At 36.6% G+C, this 20,679-nt stretch overlaps 4 protein-coding genes across 7 annotated transcripts; all 4 read right to left on the reverse strand.

Annotated features, from left to right (window-relative positions):
- Positions 1-23: 23 nt before the first annotated feature.
- Positions 24-6,715, reverse strand: nprl3 (NPR3-like, GATOR1 complex subunit). 4 transcript variants are annotated; one of them, XM_033971298.2, is made up of 14 exons: positions 6,312-6,695; positions 6,036-6,105; positions 5,640-5,678; positions 4,958-5,090; positions 4,587-4,661; positions 3,658-3,811; positions 3,482-3,560; positions 3,256-3,393; positions 2,877-3,033; positions 2,555-2,661; positions 2,281-2,410; positions 1,415-1,604; positions 784-976; positions 24-192 (listed from the first exon to the last, which is right to left on the reverse strand). In XM_033971298.2, exons 1-14 carry the CDS (start codon positions 6,493-6,495, stop codon positions 24-26), a joined length of 1,818 nt encoding a protein of 605 aa, XP_033827189.1. In that variant the 5' UTR covers positions 6,496-6,695. The 4 variants fall into 4 exon arrangements, with proteins under 4 accessions (XP_033827189.1, XP_033827188.1, XP_055079515.1 ...); XM_033971297.2 differs by having other exon boundaries at positions 3,482-3,563; XM_055223540.1 differs by lacking the exon at positions 5,640-5,678 and having other exon boundaries at positions 6,312-6,715.
- A 598-nt stretch (positions 6,716-7,313) lies between these two features.
- Positions 7,314-7,844, reverse strand: LOC117375468 (hemoglobin embryonic subunit alpha-like). The gene is made up of 2 exons (XM_033971771.2): positions 7,605-7,844; positions 7,314-7,444 (listed from the first exon to the last, which is right to left on the reverse strand). Exons 1-2 carry the CDS (start codon positions 7,809-7,811, stop codon positions 7,316-7,318), a joined length of 336 nt encoding a protein of 111 aa, XP_033827662.2. The 5' UTR covers positions 7,812-7,844; the 3' UTR covers positions 7,314-7,315.
- Positions 7,845-11,020: 3,176 nt separating this feature from the next.
- LOC117375361 (sperm flagellar protein 2-like) lies at positions 11,021-17,786 on the reverse strand. Its single transcript, XM_055223933.1, has 18 exons — positions 17,705-17,786; positions 17,176-17,278; positions 16,821-17,070; positions 16,662-16,735; positions 15,987-16,061; positions 15,296-15,488; positions 15,013-15,201; positions 14,685-14,872; positions 14,165-14,324; positions 13,503-13,701; positions 13,362-13,435; positions 13,246-13,282; positions 13,113-13,147; positions 12,941-13,044; positions 12,640-12,860; positions 12,288-12,455; positions 11,960-12,024; positions 11,021-11,131 (listed from the first exon to the last, which is right to left on the reverse strand). Exons 1-18 carry the CDS (start codon positions 17,760-17,762, stop codon positions 11,021-11,023), a joined length of 2,304 nt encoding a protein of 767 aa, XP_055079908.1. The 5' UTR covers positions 17,763-17,786.
- A 765-nt stretch (positions 17,787-18,551) lies between these two features.
- LOC117375469 (hemoglobin embryonic subunit alpha-like) lies at positions 18,552-19,442 on the reverse strand. The gene is made up of 3 exons (XM_033971772.2): positions 19,345-19,442; positions 18,756-18,963; positions 18,552-18,686 (listed from the first exon to the last, which is right to left on the reverse strand). Exons 1-3 carry the CDS (start codon positions 19,440-19,442, stop codon positions 18,558-18,560), a joined length of 435 nt encoding a protein of 144 aa, XP_033827663.1. The 3' UTR covers positions 18,552-18,557.
- Between the last annotated feature and the right edge of the window lie 1,237 nt (positions 19,443-20,679).

Here is a 20,679-nt window from a genome sequence, read left to right on the forward strand (position 1 = left end):
CTAGAGCTAATACTGTCTTGTAGTCATTTCTCCATCGGTGACTGAAAGATTGAAATAATGGGATCTTCATGGTTGGTCACCACAAGGACACTTCGAAACTTGTCAAACAAAGTCTTGAGCTGTGACCGCCTCATGTTCTCATTGTACATAATCTCCTCCAGGTGGTGATGTCCCCTGAAGTAGTGCAGCAGTCTAAAAAAGCAAAGACAGAAGAAAAATGGTTTGAGTGATGAGTTTTACCGAACCATTAACTGTGCAAATCACCATGAGACAGTGGTGCTGATGAGGGCTGTCACTGCTGTTCACCAAGCAGCACAAACGGATGGGACAAGGTGCATTGTAGCAATATATTCTAATTGAAATTTGCAACACTTTTCAAAGTTACTGAGAAAAAAAACTGAAAAACTTTAGCAAATGTTTATTAGGGAGGCTTTTCCCTTCAATCCTACATCAATGAATATGGCAGATACTGCTAAAGATTGTTCATGTCACCAGTATATTTACACTGTTACACAATAAAATATTGATTTTCATATTATTAACATCTCAATTTAATAAATCAACTATACAAGTGTTGCTCAAATTGTGTTACCACTAGATACTCAGTCTGTGATACCAGATTTTTGCAGCTCAACTATTTGTTTTATATACTGTTTTGTTCCAGTTTTGACCATGGATTAGTTTATCTAGGCAGTTCTGGATTACATGTGATTTAATTGTAAAGCACATACCTAAGATCTGATTTTGTGCTTTATTAATGTTTTATATCAACAACAACTCTACCTGGCAAACATCCGTAGATCTTCAGGATTCTGTGCTGCGGGGATGTTTAGTATGACCTGTCTTTCATGCTCTGACAGACTGGCCAGTAGAGTTTCTGTCATCCTTTTGTTGAGCGGTGAGTCCCCTCCTGTCAGCAGCTCTGCACTGGAGTTCTCCATACTGGGGCTGGTCAGGGTCATGTCATCGCTGCTGCCTGCACAAATTCAACACAGATAGAATATAGAAGACACTGAGGCTTCTTGAGGTAAGATTTCTACTGGTGGTACGCAGGTTCTTATAAACAGTCTGTCATTTAGAAATTAAATAAAATTACGATGGTTAAGTTGTGTTTTAAGTTTTAGTTGTGTTGTACAGTAGTAGAGGTAGCAACTTGGCGTGTGAACAACTGCATGTGGTTTTCACCTGCTTTAGTCCTTACACTTGAAGAAAAAAAAAGAAAAAGAAATTACTTGTAAGTTTGAAAACTATCCTCTTTTTGCTAATTGACACTTAATGTCTCAGTAGTTGGATTTTTTTTTGCCAAAAAAGAGAAGGACAGCTAGCTTGTAATTAGAAATGTTCCAGAAGCCAAAGAAAAAAACATAAAAGTACATAGTTAGTTAGGAATAGTATTAATAATATAACTACGTACTGGGCGATCCGAAGCTGAGAGCGCTGGGTGTGCTTAGGCTGCGGCCCCCGACTCGGGGTGGCAGAAGAGGGTCTTCATCTTTGAGGATGGGCTCATCTTCACTTGGGGGAACCAACAAGCAAACATATGTGTGCAGCTGGATTAGCAAACGCCGCTGAAGCATCCACACCACCATCTGTATTAATTGGGCCTGCAAAGGAACCAAATTTTATATTTCTATTTCAAGTCATCTGTCTTATGAGCTGAGAAGATGTTAGATAAGAATTGCTACATGGGCCCAGCCTTGGAGTGCTACAGTTGCACTTGTGGCTTGAATTTGTTACATAATTTATACTATAATGTATCACTGGTTTAAAAAAATAAAATAAAATCTTGGCCTAAAAAGCATACCTTCAACCTACATCTATAATTTAGCAAGCAACAGTGAAAACATAGTCTCTATGGGCCTCTTAGTCTTCTCTGGGATACTTATCGTCTAGTAGTCTACAGTTGTAAGCTAGCCCATGTATAGTTTAAGTTCAAAATAGGTGACCCGTGAACCTAAAATAGCTCAACAAAAAAGCTCTGTGGCGCTGATCCTGTGTTCATGAAAAATGGAAGATGATGTCCCTTTCATATTAATAATTTATGGCCAACTGCTTGGCTCCAAAATCTGATGGGTCGATGAGAACACCTGCTCCCTCCGCTAAAAAAATACAGTCAGTGTCTTAATATTTCAACAATAAAGTCACAATGAAATATAGCGCGTATGTGTGCCAGTTTCATGCCAAAATAAAGTAACACAAAACCTACACATTAATATGAAAGCCATGCTAAGCTAGGAGGAAGATGACATGAGGTGTCACATTACTGCATAGGGGGCTTACCTCTTGTGCTGGAGCTTCTAGTGGGTTTCTGAACTCAGACAGTGACACCGGCAGTGAGAACTTTGCTAACATTGAGGGCAAATCATGCCCAGGAAACTGCTGGGCAAACTGCTCAGCCAGTGGAGAGTATCTGTATACACAAGAGTGGCATGTAATTAAAACATTCAATAGGAAATTGTTTGATCATAATAATTAAGAGACAGTGTATGAACATTTAATTTGTTCATTTATAATTAAATTTTGTAACTATTCTGTTGAAAATGTGATCACTCACAGGCAGATGTTGGCATGAGGAGACAGCATGTAGACATTATTCTCACACAGTGGATAAATTATTATTGCCTTGCCCCAATAAACCAAATGAGCAGCAATTTGAAAAATCTGTGAAAAACATAGTAAAAAAAGAAAAGTCCATTGTTTTTTGTGGTAGATTATTGCAAGTAGTATTTCATTATTTATTTCACATGGTATTAATATTTGCTGAATGTAATGGCATTGTCCACAAGATGGCAGTAACATGCAGTCTCTATGTTATGATGTAGTGTAACTCTAAATAGGATAATGTTGATGGTAAAGACTGTAGTAGAGTGGTGCACCTGGAGCAGAGCCAGGTCAGCATCCTGGGCCAGTTGCTGCAGGTTTTTCATGGGAGAGCAGGTTTTGATGAGGCGGACCATTGCTGGAGAACAGTCTAGAGGGAGCTGACTCAGCAACACTTTCTCACTCTCCAGCAGCAGCAGGGCGTGATAAGGCCTATAAACCCAAACAATTAATTAAAAGTGAGCATGGTTGTTTTAATAGAGGTATATATATATATATATATATATATATATCTCAGACATGTGTAGTGTCACACATAACAGCAAGGCCAACCATTCCAATTTCCATTCAGTCCAGGTAACAAAACAGGTCTAGGATTAATTTTAAGTAAATTAAAAGAAAAAATACTAAAGAAACAAATGTATTACTCCTTACCTTATGGCTTTTAGACTGTTCTCTAAGGCTTCTGGTGGGATGTAATAGCCTCCTATCCGGTGAATTTTGTGAGGCAAACAGAAGCTCACCTCCAGCCAGTTGTTAATATGGAGACGCACCACTCCAGTTGTACAAAGGCTAAAAATATGTGTATAAAGTATACATGTTTTAAAAAGTGTTTTAGAGATAAGCATATTATACAAATAATTTCAGGGATCTCACACACCTGTCATAGGCCTCCTTCAGATCTCTCGCGAGTTTACACTTTGGGAGGATGTGTCTGAAAGGGGACTGAGGGCTTCCATCTGCTGACCAGAAAAACAGGTAACAATAAAGGAGTAAAAACAATCTTTATTTAAATTTATTATATATACTATATTGCCGTTAAAAGTAGTGCCTTACTTTCAGTCATAGTGGTGATCTCGTCCTGAACTGACAGCATGAGTTTGGCCTCTCTGGTCAGGTACTGGCAGCGGCGCTCCTCGTGCTGCAGGGCTATAGCAATGCGCCGGGACAGGTTATGCATACAGTTGATGACTGAGGGGTCAGCGTTAGCCTTTATAAAAACATAAATAAACAAATTATAAAAATAAAACCTTTCACAAATAAACTAAAACACAATACGCCTTCTTTAGTATGGTACCATTATTATGTTTTCATACTAAATGCTTTTACATTTAGCTTATATTGGAGAGACTTATCCATGCATTTGTCTCCAGTAGGTTAGGCTACTGTAAGGGCCTGCAGTACATGCCATCACCACAAAGTTACACATGCCATGCAAATATTAACACATTTACTGCAACACTGTCAGTATGTTGTACAGAGAGCAAGAGGATATTGTACAATTTTAAAAGACAAAACATTTATTTTTGAAAATCTAATACATTTTAATAACCATGGAATACCTATAATATATAATGTTATTGTTGAGTTTTATGAATAAATCATTTGAAAGACCACAATTTAATTCACAGGCTTAAAGGATATGTCAGAAGGAATAAACAGAAACCATTACAAAGTATGACTAAGCATTTTTACTCCACCCAATCATCTGTTGGACTAACAGTGACTCAGCATGGGCTGTGCCTGTTCACAGCATATGATTAGGCTCCACTGAGGTTCCCATGCTCTGACAGATACAGCGCGTTATCATCCACTGACACTGCTCCTTCTTTTACAGATTTAATCTACTTCTGGTATTTATTTCCCACCCACAAACAGCTTCTGCTAATTTGAAAGGAGTCTCCTTTATATATTACTTTTAAGGGTGTCACTGATTGGTTAGTTGGGATAACAATATAATAATCATGTCATATTAAGATACATACCCTTAAGGCAAAAACCACATTAAACAGGATCATTGTAGGCATTTCTCTTTTAGGTGATGGATCAGTTTTAGAACCCTATAAAAAGTAATGAGAGGTGAAAAATTATAATAATTATAATTCCAAGAATAATTAAATATATATATCAACACTAACAACAACACCCAAATGTAGAACAATTCAATGAAAACAAAATACAGATAATAGTCTATAAATTGTTATATGCCAGAGCAATTTGCATTTTGTTTAAATATGCTAGCAAAGTGAGGTTGATGTAATACTATAAGTATTGCTTGACAGTCTTCTTATCGGATGGCCTTTTATCATGAGAATATTAAACTACTCTGAATGGGGTACTAGGCCTGTTTTGTTACCTGGATGACAGGAGGATGCTGAAGGAGTGTGGGGTGACCAACAAAGCGGACATTGTCAATCTTCAGCTCAAACTTCTTTCCACACATGTCAGATTTGGTTGCCAGAATGGTAGCAAGAATGATGTCAGAGAACCTAAAAAATAAATTGTATCACAAACTGTAAAAACAGAACATTATTAGACAAGTGACAAGGTCTATATAGTTTTCCTTTGATCCTGGCCATAAATTATGTTACAATGATCAGACGCATGGTCCTCCAGTGTGATAAGATTGTATATAAGAGCTTGTGTGGTAGAAAGATAGCTAGTCCACTTGGCAGAAAAGTTTCTGCGCACATAAAGATTGTGAAAGACACATGCCAATGCTGCTCGAGTAAATCATGCTTCAATCAGAGGGATCAAAACCAAGGTGCCAATTTCAAGATTTATTTAATAAAGGAAGAAACTGTAAACCTACCCCACAATTACAACTGGGATTTTTTAAGAAGATTTATTGGATAGTATCTCAAAGAACAAAGAAATGCTGAAAGTCAAATTAGGAAAATAATCATTTATTAGACTACTAGTAAGAAGGATTTTCTGAAATCGGCTTGGGGTTCCTTTAAGGACACAACGAAGGAAAAGAAAGGGATAAAAGGGGTGATCTAAGCATAGGCAAGGTGGTTTTAGTGATTCGGTCTTACCCTGCAACCAACTGTTCGTCAGTTGGTGAAGAGTGTTCTCTGAAATGGGATTTGGGCCATAAAAAAGAAGAAAGAAAGCAAACAATAGGGAAATGCAACACACAGTTGGGCTGAATGCAGCACATGGACATTAAGCAACCCTGTCTGCAGCAAGCTTATCCAAGCTATTGCTTTGGCTATGAAGTGTTTTAGCATATTATGCATATTTAAGTTAATTGCTTTCACAGTGAATACCCATCATGCTTGATCTGCAATATAAAATCTTACTTTGTATTCAGCTTCTTGCAACAAATTAGAAACTGTATGAGTTGAGCTGCCTAAAAGTGGCCACCACCTACTTTTTAAAATTTTTATTTTAAAAACACTTTTGATAATTCAATTTTTGCTATGTGGTACCTTGAATCACCATCTTGATCCTCTGGTCCATCTCCAGATGTGTTCAGAGCATATCGACTTCTCTGTTTTGCTGGTAAAAAACAAACCAAAGTAATAATACATTATGCCCTTGATTTGAACCTCCTCAATGAAACTGAATATTTATGTTTTCGTTTTGGTTTTTTTAATTAGAATTTATAATTCATATTAACTTTACATTAAATGTGGCTATCTTGACCTTCATTGTAGTGGCTGAACTGAACATGAAGAAGGTTGAATGGCTGATGTTTCTCGTACCTGTCAAAGACGACGGGCTGTCAGGTACTCTTTGGAAAGGGTAACGAAAGAGCAGTTTATTCCCCCGGCTGCCAGAGCTCACCAAGATGACACTGATGGGACTGGTTTTGTCGCTACTTTTGTATTCATGACTTGGTGGTTGAGTATACATGGATTTCCTTTCTGCTTGCGGGTTATACATCATGTTAGTTATTTAGCTATTTACCCCACAGCGACAACAAAACAAAAGGCAATCGCTATCTAAATCGGAAAATAAACATCAAACTATTCCTTATTACAGTGTATAGTTGTAGAAATAAAATCCAAAACCGCTTTGGTAAAACGTAGTTTCCTCGAATTTGATCCTTGTTTATCAAACCCATCCATGGACAAAACGCTGCTTGTTGTGAGTCACAGTGAAAGGTGTCCGATAGGAACAAAGGTATACTTAAACCGACAGTTCCGCAAATGTTTCAAAAACTCGTTAAATGCACACAAACGCTTAAACAGGCTAGCAGAATTATTATAAAATCAACAAACCTTTGGTTAAATGTTTAAGTATTTGAAATAGAAATGAAAAAAAATAATGTAATGCTAAATACAGCTCTGTTTTTGGCACAGGTGAAACAATCTTGCAGTGAGCAACTAAAATTAGGAGCATCTCCATGATTACCTTGTAACAACAATGTAATGTGCTTAGCTTCACCTATAAATAGTCAATAACTAACATCTACCTTTCAATAGGTTATAGCCTTTTTTATGGCTTTTGCACATACATCATTGGTAAATCATTAGAACAATATGCTTCTTCACACAATGTTTTAGTATATAGCTTAAGTAAAAGTTGTCTACTCAAAGTCAACTAAATAATTATGTAGGATCTATTTTAGAAAACAAAAACCCTCTCACAATAAATTGTTGAAAAAAGAGAAATAAATAGACACAACAATTGAATGCATTGACTTATTTATTCTTGTCATTCACACTGACAGAGAGTGTTCACATCTGCTGCTGTTTTTTCCAGTTTACCGGTACTTCTCAGACAGGCCACGGGCAACACACTGGAGGAACTTGTCCACACTCACATGAGTCTCAGGGCTGAAGTCATCAGGGAAGTTGATAGCAAAGGTAACCATCATGCAGGTGGCTAGGATCTGCAATAATAAAGTGCAAATTCAAGTATATTTATAAGCTTTAGGCAGGTAAATAGCTTGGGAGGATTAGTATGAATGCAAAACTGGATAGCGGAAGTAGTAATAAGTAATAAGGAGTTGTTAGTGTTGGGCCTATCTGACTCCTATCTGAGACTAGTACCTTGAAGTTGCTGGGGTCCACACGCAGGGTGAAGGCATGCAGCTCACTCAGGCTCAGGAGACCATTTGCCAGGTCATCGATTTTGCTCACGGCTTCAGCCACTCCTCCCATCACAGTCTTTCCATGCTTTGCCACCTGAGCAGACTTTGGGCTAAGATCCTTCCAATGAGAGAAGTAGGTCTTGGTCTGAGGGAACACTACAAACATCCTAGTACAAAAAAGCACATAAATCAGTCCAACTTGTTATATGATGCAGTGGTCATTTATGTTCAAAGAGGATTTACCTGACCAGGGCATCACAACCCATTGCATCAAGCTTGGAACTGGCCTTCCCAAAGAAGGCCTTGACTGCAGCCTTGTCCTTGTCAGAGAGACTCATCTTGATTGGCGAGTTGTTTACGTTGGTTCAGTGATGTGCGATGTGGGTTTTTATACAGGACAGGAGGCATGGCACACCCATTACACTAGGGTGTGCCAGATACACTGAGTGGTATTTGGATGGGCTCCAAATTTTGGGGCAGTTTAAGAGAGATAAAACCCTGCCCCGTTTTTGCCCACCAAAGTTGGCTTTAAAATAAAACACTGTACATTTTTATATTTGCAATAAAGCCTTTAGATTTAATTATAATTATAAACTGTTTTAGTTGTTATGATGCATAATAAAAAAGATGCCAGAAATTAAAGATTGCATTAGTGACAATGGCATGGATTGAGTATGACTGAGTCACAGTGTTTACAAACAAACTGGACATAGATCATGCAATACATACTCCATAATACCATAAATATTTAAGATAAAATAACCATAACCAATGCACACATGGCCTGCAGACTGATTGAGGACACACAGGAACACAAGACAATAATAAATACACAGTGTAATTCCCTTAAGTAAATTTAAACACACTATATCTGTCATCTTTTCAGACCTTTGTAATTGTTTTAACTGAATCCTGTGGACCACAGGTTCAGTAAAAATATTAATGTACGTTTTACTATGCATTTTATTAATTGTAAATGTTGTATGTTTTAACGGTGTACTCAGGACTCCCTTGAAAATGAGATGCAATTTCAATGGGGCTTCCTGATAAAATAAAATAAATAAATAAAAATAAATAATCAACATCAATCCAAAATGTAAAACCAGGGTATTCAACTTAATTTTCTAGAAGGCTAGATAATTTTGTGACCTTGTAGCACAATTCGGGGTTGCACAAAATGTCCCAAACACTAGATCTGTTTCAATAATGATATAATAACAACAGCTATAATAGATGTCTTTGAAAAACAAAAGAAAAAGGCTTTACCAGCATTGCCAGTACTGAAGGAGCGTCAAAGTAGAACTAGACTAGTATAAACCAAAACTAACCAACTAAACCACTTCTAGAGCAGAATTAAACAAGGATTAAACCTGGCCCAAAACAGGACTAAACCAGTTGTTTTTTAAATATAATTTGTAATTTTAAGTGTGTGTTGGGTCATTCAAGGTTAAGGTTGTCAGTCTTATGTGTCTAGGGCTTATCTATACCAAAGGGGTGGATCCACCGAGGGACACAAAATGTCAAGATAATTCCTTTTAAATTCATAGATGTAGACCTTATTTGACACTGCAGCAATGCATCACACCAGTTTGTTTATTTACCTTCATAAAACTTTCGGCTTTAAAAATGTTAGCTATTTTATTTTTGATTCTGGAAATGTCCCAAATAACAGGAAGTTTGGCAGGTAGTCTTAATTTGTAAGGTTGCTTATATTAAGTGCACTGCATAGCTTTCCTGATAGATGGTACACAACCTGCTTGTCTCCATGGTGATCTTATGGCTTTGCCTAGAAAGACAAGCTGTTAGCATACCCTTCAGCAGGAAAGTTGCATAGTGATAGTGTGTAAGTTAGAAAATAACCCAGTTGTTCATGTCCAATGGATAACTTTTTTACATAATGTTAACAAAACATAATTTTAATTTGAAAGTACACTGCAAATTTTAATGTCTGGCCTCACACCAAAATCCCAGTACTGAGAATTAATCACATCACAGATTAGCCTTATCTGTGATGTGATTAATTCTGGGTAGTGACGCATTACATTTGGCAGCATCACAAATAGTGACATAGTGAAACATATGTTTTTAAGATAGGCTTTTGTACAAGTGTGCCCTCCTGTGGACACAAGATACACCTAACATTTTGTAGAAATGCCATATTCATACTTGCATACACACATTTAAATTTATTCCTGGTCCAATTTGTTTTTCCATGGTTTAGCAGGTTGTGGAATCACAGAATTGTTATTGACAGTTTGAAGAGAACAACTAGAGGCCTGTGTAGGAAAACACAACACATTGTAATAGATAATATACTATGCTTTACTATACTGTATATACTATATAATATATATGCTATATTGACTGCTGATTAACTTGCATACCAGATCAAGCCCATTCTGGAGTTCAGGATCAGAGTCCATATGATGGCATGCTACTTCTGCCACACAGTCAATACTGTGAAAAATGATACACAGTAATATGTTATATAATAACAGAAATAAGAAGAAGAAGAATAATACAAACTACTATTCATAATCATAATTACACTACACAAGGACAAACCTTTTCATTTCCACCATAAACTGTTGTTTCATCAACTCCTCCATGGTGTTCTTCAACTGGTCCAAGCTGCTCTGTAGGGAATCCACCATTTTCAAACTGTGGCCTTTTATTAGAGCTATGCGTGCCTTTGTAGCATTCCCTAGAAAACACACACAGATGAAGATCAAAGAAAGGCAACATGACAACAGCATAACTCACACTTGTCTTACCTTCTTGATTTAGTGCAGCTAAATATTCATTGTATACTTTATTCAGAACTGTGAAGTCAGTAATTGCAATTTCAGAAATGTTGAAATCAGCCTGTTCTTGGTTTGGACACAGACTTACAGCAGGAAAATCTGAAACGTGCAAAGAAAACCAAGAACATATTTTCAAAATAATGTTTTATGGCAATAAATGTGAAACCTTACTTACTATTTCTATCAGTGCTTAGACGAGGATTGATCTCTTTTTTGTCCTTTGGCCCTCTTGCCTCTCTATTGAACAGTAGGGATTCTGCTAATACCTAAACAGAATAGAAACATGTATAAGCTGCAAATTGTCTCGGCCGTATATATTTTCAGCAGAGCCTTACCATGTTCTTTATGGCTGTGTATGCCTTGTCAGCAACAGAGATTAGACTTTCACATGACAGTGGCTTAAAAATATTACATTTATATGAAACCAACAGGCAGTCATCTTAGCAAGTATTCATCAGTGTGATATATAAATTAATTACCTTGGCAGATCTTATTTTAGAATGTATCCTTGATTGACATAAATAAATATTAAAATAGAGGAACAACAAATATATGGTTTATTTAACATATCTTACCATTCTTCCTGAACATCAAGATTTGTGCCAGGCACTGTCTGTTTGCACACACTCAGATAGTAGGTTTTGAGAATACCAAGTATCTCCTGAAATCGCTCTACTTCCACCTTTAATGACAGGCACAGCTATTACATCTCAAAACATGCAGATTGCGTATAACAGTATATGACCAATAACTGGTGAACAAGTAGGTCTTTTAAACTTCTAAACTGCTTAATTTAATTATAGAATCCACCTGTATGAGTGTTGAATGGTGTTGCAGTAAGATATCTGTGCAGTTCACCAGCCACCCGTCCTCTTTTATATGAAAAATCTTCTGCTCATTTTCCTCCCTACGTGTATCACTAATGTGCCATAGTTCTTCAAGTAGGTCCTATCACAAAAATGTTAATATAATATTCCCTAAATTAAAGGTTTTCATTTTATTTTATCTGCAATAGGAGGTCTTACATCTAGTTCTTGGTGAAGTTGGGTCTTATCTTGCCTCACATGAAGAGGAGCTTTGTTGTAGTCCTTCTGCCACTGTGAAATCAAATCTTGCTTTGGGTCAGTACGGTTCAAATACAATTTAAACTCATCTCTGTAAAAGCATATATTTATACGTAAGGTACTGAATAAATGAAAAAACACTAAGAATGCATGAGCAAAGAATAAAAGATCATGTTGAATTATTGTACCTCACATTGATGAAGTGTAGATCGATGGCAGCGTGTTGTCCCCTTAGCTGTTGAAATACTGTTTTTACTTTATTCACATATGATTTATAGACTGTGTCCCAATGGAGGCAGATGGATGCTGCCAGGTCCTGTTTATGAAGGATGGATGAATTATGTGTGAAGGGAGTCCACTATGTGAGATTTATGAATTAAAGCAACAGTAAATGCTATTAAAAAAGAGGTGTTACTAGAATTTTATATAAATCAAAATGTTCTCACAGTAGGAAGTGGCTCATCAACAATAGATGGGGGGTGCTCATGGTTAAAGGATGACTCAGAAGTACCTTGTGAACAAACATAATCAGATTAATTAGGTAGAGTCTGTCAGGAAATAAACAAATGCAATCTTGTGTTCTTCCAGATCTACGTTAAGGCTCTGTGTTGTTAGATTCAAGACAGTCCAAGCTAACGAAGCCTCAAGTGGTTTACCACCATTTAAGACTTCATGCTAGACCGATGCATTTTCAAAAACTGGTGAGATCATGTACATTGTAAATTATTTGATAGATAAAATTAAACAATACACAACTACAATCGTATTACTTACCTTCTGTTGGTCGGTTAACTTGCTGTATGATGGACTCCACTGCTTTGAATAGCTCTTCCTCATCAACATCTGCATTCACACGGACCAAGATATTCTGTTTTGTACCAAACCATTCTTCCACTTGTGGCCATGAATCCTCAAATTCTGCAACTCTTTTATGGATAGAGACTTTAGATAAAAGAATTAAAAAGATAAAAAAAAACATATTGGCTTGTTTTTACATTACCTGCTTGAAATTTCTGCCAGCTTATTTTCATCTAACAAGAAAGTGGCAGTAAATCAAATGATATGTCCTTAAAATGTGAGTGATATTTCTGTACGTATATAAAAATCTGCCATTACTTGCACATACCTGTTTGTTTTGCAGCTCGTGGTACAACACAACCATCTGACACATCTAGAATCAAAGCCAAGTCCAGAGCTGGAGCTGAGACCTTAGATGAATCGGTAGGGTTTAAATTAACTTCATCCACTTCTTCGACAGCTCCCCCAAGGGCTTTTTCCAGCAAATGTGCCTGGCTGATGTCCAAAGGAAACCCATCCAGGATCCAGCCAGAATAAGGAGGAAGTTGTCTGTGTTGTAATATAGAAAGGTAAATATATTTGAGATGATATAACTTAGTTATATGTTTGACTTGATTGTAAGAGTCTACCTGATTGCCTCTATTATAATGTCCACGAGAAACACATTGGAGAGTTCTTTCCCTTCTGTCATCACTTTGTTTGCAGCTTCCCCAAGCAAGGCCCACTTAGTTAACTAGAAAGACAGGACATGAATGCAAATTGTACTTTTTGTAAACACTTTTGAATGTTTTAAATCCTCACATTACTGTCTGTAACTTTCTCTGTAGATTCTTGATCTAAAAATGAAAAATAAAGCTAATAGTAGTTGGCTCACCAGGCAGCAAGTTTTGAGAGATGCCAGTGTGTAAGAAAAGGCGTGTCAAGTTTTACCTACCATCTTTGGCAGGAGAATTTGTATGCTGACCTGAAATCTAAATAAAAGATAATGTTATGGTCATTGGTGTCTGTACAAGTAACAATAAAAACTCTGTAAAAATACATTAGTCTCACCTCATCTTTACTGTGATAAGCATTGAGCACCTCCTCAACCAATTTGTCAGTGGATAAAATGTAGAACCCGTGGGCTGTGGACAGAAATGAATATGACCATTATCTGAAGTTCAGTGTTTTGGAAATGTCTATCTGGTTTACCTTGTGCAATTTTATCCAAGCAAGCGGTCTTCCCAGAGCAGGACTTGCCCAGGACACAGGCCTTGAGGACGAAGGGAGGAAAAGCAGGAGGTGGATGCACAATGTTTCTCATTTGAACAATCACATGGTCCAAAATGCTGCTGTTAGGTGATGGTATCAGTTGTGCTTCTTCTGGCTGCGCCCATTGACCAACCATATTCTTCCAGGAAAATAGATTATTTTATTATATTGAGTCAAGGCCTGTCACGACAATTACTATACTGACTTATCGTCCAATACATGTTAGATGTCAATATTTATTGTGGGTACTTTTTCTTTGCACTAGTAGGTGAGTTTTTGTTATTTTTCCTGTTTCCTGTCTACGATTAGATTTGAACTTTAAAGTGTTGAATAAATCACTTCTGTGACTCATGACAGATGCAAACACTATGTACTAAAGTGTTCTGCCATTTATTTATTGCAGTTTGTTTTTAACCATATTTTACATTTGGAATATTTTTGGGGGATAATTTTACTTTACTTTATTTGTCAATGGCATAATTTGGTTCAAATATTATTGTTAATTGTCTATATGTTCTTCAGCAATATATTGTACAGCAAAATTTGTTGTTGTGACAGGCCTATTTCAGTCTTTAATTTAGGATGCTGTAACTAATCCACACCTCGTATTCTTCGTAGTCAAGTTTGTTCAATTCATCCTGCTTCAGAAGCTCCACAGGGTTGAGCTGCATGTTGTCTTCTTCTTCATGAACTGTCTCATACAGAGGCAGGCCACAGAGCAGGAACTCCTTCCACTCCTTCATCTGTTTCTCAGGGATGATACTGGAAATTATGTCATAAAAAATTAGATACAAAAATACAAGTAATAAATGTTTTAATTCACAAAAAACCCTATGCATTATCAAGTATTATTACTAACCCTAACACATCTAATAACTGTTTAATACATGATGATGAACAATATTGTTGGGCTCAGTATTTAAAATAGTTTCAATAATGTTGCTTAGTATGACTTTTTCTATGGGATTATATAGCAAAATTCGTTACTATGACTATATGACACAAGATTGCATAGTAACTTGGACAGTTGCTAGGTTTTCATTCCATCTTATATCCTGTATCAATATTTTACTTCAAACTAAAAAAGTTGAATTACAACAGCATAATATATGGATATTGTACCTGGAGTTGAGTAAGTGGTAATCTCCAGCCTTGGTGGCTAAATCCACTATCTGCTCCAGGATCTCTTTGCAGATGCTAAAGTGTTTCATGTTTTTCTTTTGTTTTCGCTCAGCAACAAGTTTATTACACATGTCCAGGTTTCTCTGAACCTCTGCTGCATGTTCCAGTCTTTCCTGTCGGGCAAGAGCCTAAGTTGGAACAAGAGTCTAATTATGCACAAGTATAACACAATGTGTATTTGGTGATACAGGAAAGAGATGCCCCAAGCTCAGTACAGTTTGGGCATGGTATAAAATTTTGTGAAGTATATTTTAGGTTATCGCATTACTGCCTCTCTGTCCAGTGCCTCCTCAAAGTCTTTCTCTCTCCTCTGCTGAAACTGCTGCTGTCTCGTCAAGTTGTTCTTTATGAGCATTTCCTTTTGTGAGCGGATCTGCAGGAGCTGTGATACCAGGCGCTTTTCCATTTTTGTCTGTCGGGTCAAATGCTTCACCAGGGACTCCTCAATCTGTGCGTCCTGGACCAAAACACAACCATGGAAGAAAGAATCAGTGACTTCATGAAAACTGTAAGTATTGGACTACTGGAAGTATATGTAATAAGTGCATCACCTGCTCAGCTTTTTGGGCCTTTGACTTCTCCACAACAAACTGAACTGCCCTCCTCTCCCTCTGTTTTTGAGTGAATGCATCCTCCTTCAGTCTTTGTCTGATCTGCTCGATGTACTCAGAGTTTAAGCACTGTTTTGATTCAATATCTTTTATATAAACAGCTTCACTCTTTGGTTCCTCCAGGCAAAAGTTGCTGCAAGGATTGGAAAGAAAAAAATAAAGTTGAATCACTTATAAAAAGTAAGATATAATAACTAAACTAACTAAAATGGCCAAAGTATTATATATGTTCTTGAATAAATGTGTTGTTTTTATTAGCTGACATAATAAGTTAATAATGATTACCCTCTCTGAAACAATAATGCATTTAACTTTCATCAAACCTTGTGGCAGAAATTGTTATCTTCTTTGTATTTTCTTCAAACTTGTGAATTTCATTTTGAATAATCTGAAAAAACACACACACACGCAGACCCCCCCCCCCCCCCCCCCCCCACACACACACACACACAATGGAGGTAATTTATATATAGTGACAGCTGCCTTAAGACTGACTGATAGATAAGCCAACTGCTTGAATGGCCAACCGTCTGTTTATAGACAACCACTCTATTATCAGATCAGCCACTGCCTTTACACAAACTGACCAGTAAATTTTCTAATAAAACACTGAGTTAATTTAGAGTTGTACCTGTGCCTGTATTTCTCTGAGCCTATGTTGCTCTTGCTGCTTTTGTAGAACCTTTGCTTCTCGAACAGTTGTGGTCTAAAGCACACAAAGCACAAATAATGCCATAGATGGTTAGAAATAGGCGCGTAATGATAATTATGATATTGGCTTATCACTCAGTATATGAAATCTGGAACAATATATTTTGGGGCTCAATATTGATCGTATGCATATTTGGAGAGATTTCTGATATTTTTTATGTAATACAGTAAGAGTTGAGCTGAAGAGGGATGAAAAAGTAACTCCCAGAATGAAATTATTCATTCATTTGTTACAGCTCAGGCTTTTAATGATACTGTATTAACAAAACAAAAAAAACCCCAAAACAAAACAAAAACAAAACTTTTTACTGGGATTATTCTGCTTTTTTATTGTACCAGTGGCATAAAGTAGTTTCAATATTATCATTTATCGTGACATTCCTCTGTAGCAATACACCATGCTTCAAAATGTATTATTGTGACAGGCCTAGTTAGAAAATGCTAAAAGTGCAAACTATAGCCAAGGAGTTAATATCAAATGCTAAACAGCCCTTTTTCTATTACCAAATTAATTCTTCTTTTTGTCTTCTTCTTGACTGTAAGAGGTTCCTTTTGTTGAGCAGCATCAGCCTCCATCAATTTTAAGTTTAATTGCTGATCTCCGTCTTCGATGAGCTGAGACATCTGACCAGTCTTGGGATCTGCACTGTCAAATCCTCTGTGAAGCCTCTAAATTGTATAAATGCACAGCAGTAAGTTATGCATTAAAAAAAATATTTTTTTTCCATTTCCATAAAACATGACCCACACAGACCTCAGAGTACAGGTCTTGCTCTTTCTTGTGTCGATATGCAGAGGAAGCCTTTGACATAAAGCTCTCGAGTGATCCTCCAATGATTTTGTTTTTATTTTTCAGTGCAACATATAGTGTATAAATGAGATGTAAGGCAACGCTCTGCTTCACCTCCATCAACTCCTGGACAGTGGTTTCATCAAGTGATATTCCAATCATTTGTAAGGTTGGCTTAAGACGGCTAAAGTTGTTTGCCTTTGAAGACTTGTTGCTTTAAAAAAAGTACTAGTTAATTTTCATGTCACAACACTGTATTTAAAGTAATATTAAACAACATGAAGCATTATGTCATCATTCATATGAATACTGTACTTACTCATCTTTGCTAAACATATCAAAGTCTGTTTGCAGATCATATTTTTGCAAAATCTCTCCAATGAGGTATCCATTAGAAAAATCTCTGGCAAAGGTTTTTGGCCCTGTTAAGATTTATTGAAGAAACTTTTAAAATGGAGGAATTGCTTGATCTGTGGTGTAATACAGTAGGCCTATATGCATAACCCTTTATATATTAGGTTATATTTGGCATTTCAATTAAACAAGAAAATGTATCACTTACAAAACAATTGCAACTTGACAAAAATCCTTAGCCATTTCATACTTATCCCATTTTATTTTACTTTTGCACTAACTTCATCTGTAATAAAAAAGTAACTAACTATGCTAAGAACAAGATAACAGATATAACATATATGCTAACGTCCAAAAGTTATGTTCGATTGTTATTTTGGGCCTAATATATATTTTACACACATAAGAAGGCGTTTTTGAGTGCGTATCTTCAGATGTGTACCCAGACCACTGTTCGCTAGTACATTAATTCAGGTGAAGAAACCTAAACTTACCAACAACTTGAGAGAGACGCAGCTCCGTGTTCAGCCACCTACACAATATATAACTCATTTTGTTTTAATGTACAGAAACATGCAAACATAAAGCTACGCACCGAAGATTCACGCATTAAAAAGCCTAAAGTGTAAAAGTGTAGTGTAGCTGCGCGCCGTTGTCATGGTTACAGGGTTGCCAGGTTGGCGGAAATATTTTATAAAATTATCTTGAACTTGATAATGTTCATTTGGTTTATGTTAGCAAGCCCAATAGAAATAATGTTCTATCACCATACACACGGGATGCCGTTAAAGTCCTCTTGTCTATGGCTACAATTTGATGGTAAGCTGCCTTGTCTATGAATTAATGTTGTTGAAGAAAACTTGTATCCCTTGTTCTAGCTAGCAGGGAGGGAAAGTACCTAATTACAAATAGCCCACTCAAGTTATTGTAATTGAGTGGATTTTGGGGGGTAATTGCACATTTTGGAAACCTGTAGATCTACTTGTAACTGAGTAGCCTACATTTCTAATATAGTTGTAATTTGTTAAATTTTAAATCAGTACTTGTAATTGTAACATTTTTAGCAAAAAAGTAGCTGTTTGAGTACAAATTTTCTGCCATTTTTCCACCACTGTTAGCTAGTGCACTGAATTACATTAGCACAAAATTTTATGGAGTGAAAAGTACGTTTCAGATAGGCCAACTTGCTGGTTGTTGTAGCAGACCTATGTGACTTGTCATTCTTAATCGCAGTATGTGCATTTTCTTACAAATATAAAAGACAGACATTCAAATTGTGTGTTTGCATGCAAACATTTATTAAATTATTCGCTGATTAACATTTTCTTTATTGTCTTCTGTTGGAGATTATCTGTATTTCTCTGCCAGAGCCAGAGACACTGCAGCCAAGAATTTGTCAAAGGACATGTGGACCTCAGGGGTGAAGTCATTTGGGTAGAGAATGGCCAAAACCACCATTATGCAGTGGGAGAAGATCTGTAAAACACATTTATGTAAGTTACTGAATTATTTTATGTACCCATCCTTTGCATAAGAGAGATTTACCTTGAAGTTGGCAGGATCCACACGGAGAGTGAATGCGTGCAGCTCACTAAGATCAAGTAGTCCAGCCTTCAAGTTATCGATTTTGGACACAGCATCCCCCACTGCTTTCATAATAGTGATGCCATGCTTCATCACATTGGGGGAATTTGGGGAGATGTCATTCCAGTGAGCGAAGTAAGTCTTGGTCTGAGGGTACACCACAATCATCCTAGAAAAAAGACTCAGTTAGTCAACCTACAAACCTCACATATACAGCGATAGACCTGCATGATATATTTTCTATGAATGTCAGTAGTCAGAGCTATAATAGCAAAAGGTCTCAAAACTATCTCTTTGATCCAACCATATATTTGACCCAAAGTGAACTGGTAAGACAAGAAAAGGACTAATAAATTGCATATTTGGATGAAGAAAGGGAGGGAGAAATTCACAATTCATTCCAAATGTCCAGCTAACCCACTCCATGTTCTCTCCTTTTTGCTGTCCATATAGATCTTTTGTAATCCTGCTCAAATAATAGTCAACTATTACAAATTTCAGTAAACTAAGACAAAAACAACAAAAGCCCTGTTGCCCTAGTAATAGTTACCTGGCCAGAGCTTCCCTGCCGATGATCTCGGATTGAGATTGGCATATCGCCCAGAAGGATTTGATGCAGGCCTTGTCCTTTTCAGAGAGACTGGTCATTTTTGAATGTCAGCTGCTGCTGTGGTCAGTGCAGGCAGTGAGGCCTTTTATACTGGACAGTGTAGTGTGAACCACCCAAGATCTGACCTTTAGTCCGTCTAAGAGAAGATAAATACTGTGGAAGCAAAAAAAGGGCCCCAAAATAGTAGTTTACACACAGCTACATAGTACACATATGTATGCATGTAGGCTATAATGAGAATAGTGTTTAATACAAGTGGACATTTAAAAAATCTCTTGTGTAACCACTTTTGCTGTTTGGATATTTTAGTTTGTAGAACTTTAGTCAAAAAATAATTATACTGAAATACTTTATGTGCATGTTTAAAAAAGCATTGAGTTTTTGTTAAAAGTAGATTTGAACATGACAAAAGTATAACAAATATTTGAAAAACAAACCATTGCCAAGCATCATAATTATCAACTTGTACTTGTCCAAGTTAATGTTTTCGATAAATTGTGGCCCACATAATGCTTTAGGTTTAGGGCTTATCTATACTGTCCTGATGTGGGCGTAACCTCTGTTACAATGTAAGATATTTTTGTCTTGTTCAGCTTCCATACAAGGTGCTAACATGCCAATTGTGTGAACATATTTTTTTTATTGCGTACTCTTTTATGTTTCAAAATAACTGGTCATTCTTTCTTACTACTGTCCCTGTGGCTGATCTATTCACATATATGATACATTTCATTTAGATAAAATAATTTTGTTTATTAATTTAAGTGTAGCGTCAGCAACTGCTTTGATCCCAGCTGCTGCCTGTGACTGTGGGTTTTGTCAGAGGGGGCTGTTGGAGCAGATAGGTAGCCTTGCTTTCAATAGTTTTTTTTTAGGGCAAGTGTGACTACAGAAGTAGCTTACCACCACTAAGTATAAGCAATGCTTGAAATATTATGATTCATAATACTAATTACAAAGATAAATGTAAATGTGAATATGCAATTGCAAGATTAAGATTGGAAAAGGTGTACATTTGGATCGAGGAGAAAATAACACCAATGCACTACTTTACTAATTCAGGTCAATTCAATTTATTTTTCACAATTGTCAACATATAAGGCACATACATACACACGTAACTTATACACACTCATTATACACACTCATGCTTCATACATACGGTACTATATACACAAGTGTATATGGTACACATACATTTTCTATTTATATATGTAATCCAGTATATAAATGACACTAGTCCACTCTATTCTATCTATCTATCTATCTATCTAT

This window comes from Periophthalmus magnuspinnatus, chromosome 8 (assembly GCF_009829125.3).
Source record: "Periophthalmus magnuspinnatus isolate fPerMag1 chromosome 8, fPerMag1.2.pri, whole genome shotgun sequence".
In the NCBI taxonomy this organism is placed as follows: domain Eukaryota; kingdom Metazoa; phylum Chordata; class Actinopteri; order Gobiiformes; family Gobiidae; genus Periophthalmus; species Periophthalmus magnuspinnatus.

What these genes read in the sequence shown, in the direction of transcription:
- nprl3 (XM_033971297.2), bottom strand. Translation starts at nt 6,495, where the DNA reads ATGATGTATAACCCGCAAGCAGAAAGGAAATCCATGTATACTCAACCA. An exon ending in GATCACCACTATGACTGAAA is followed by an intron (nt 3,564 to 3,657) that starts GTAAGGCACTAC and finishes TTTTCTGGTCAG; the next exon opens with CAGATGGAAGCCCTCAGTCC. An exon ending in CCTCATGCCAACATCTGCCT is followed by an intron (nt 2,411 to 2,554) that starts GTGAGTGATCAC and finishes TTGTGTATACAG; the next exon opens with ATACTCTCCACTGGCTGAGC.
- LOC117375468 (XM_033971771.2), bottom strand. Translation starts at nt 7,811, where the DNA reads ATGTTTGTAGTGTTCCCTCAGACCAAGACCTACTTCTCTCATTGGAAG. An exon ending in TGGACCCCAGCAACTTCAAG is followed by an intron (nt 7,445 to 7,604) that starts GTACTAGTCTCA and finishes TTATTATTGCAG; the next exon opens with ATCCTAGCCACCTGCATGAT.
- LOC117375361 (XM_055223933.1), bottom strand. Translation starts at nt 17,762, where the DNA reads ATGAGTTATATATTGTGTAGGTGGCTGAACACGGAGCTGCGTCTCTCT. An exon ending in TCAGAGAAATACAGGCACAG is followed by an intron (nt 15,489 to 15,986) that starts GTACAACTCTAA and finishes CAATCCTTGCAG; the next exon opens with CAACTTTTGCCTGGAGGAAC. An exon ending in AGAAAGTTACAGACAGTAAT is followed by an intron (nt 13,045 to 13,112) that starts GTGAGGATTTAA and finishes CTGTCTTTCTAG; the next exon opens with TTAACTAAGTGGGCCTTGCT.
- LOC117375469 (XM_033971772.2), bottom strand. Translation starts at nt 19,442, where the DNA reads ATGACCAGTCTCTCTGAAAAGGACAAGGCCTGCATCAAATCCTTCTGG. An exon ending in GGCAGGGAAGCTCTGGCCAG is followed by an intron (nt 18,964 to 19,344) that starts GTAACTATTACT and finishes TCTTTTTTCTAG; the next exon opens with GATGATTGTGGTGTACCCTC. An exon ending in TGGATCCTGCCAACTTCAAG is followed by an intron (nt 18,687 to 18,755) that starts GTAAATCTCTCT and finishes TGTGTTTTACAG; the next exon opens with ATCTTCTCCCACTGCATAAT.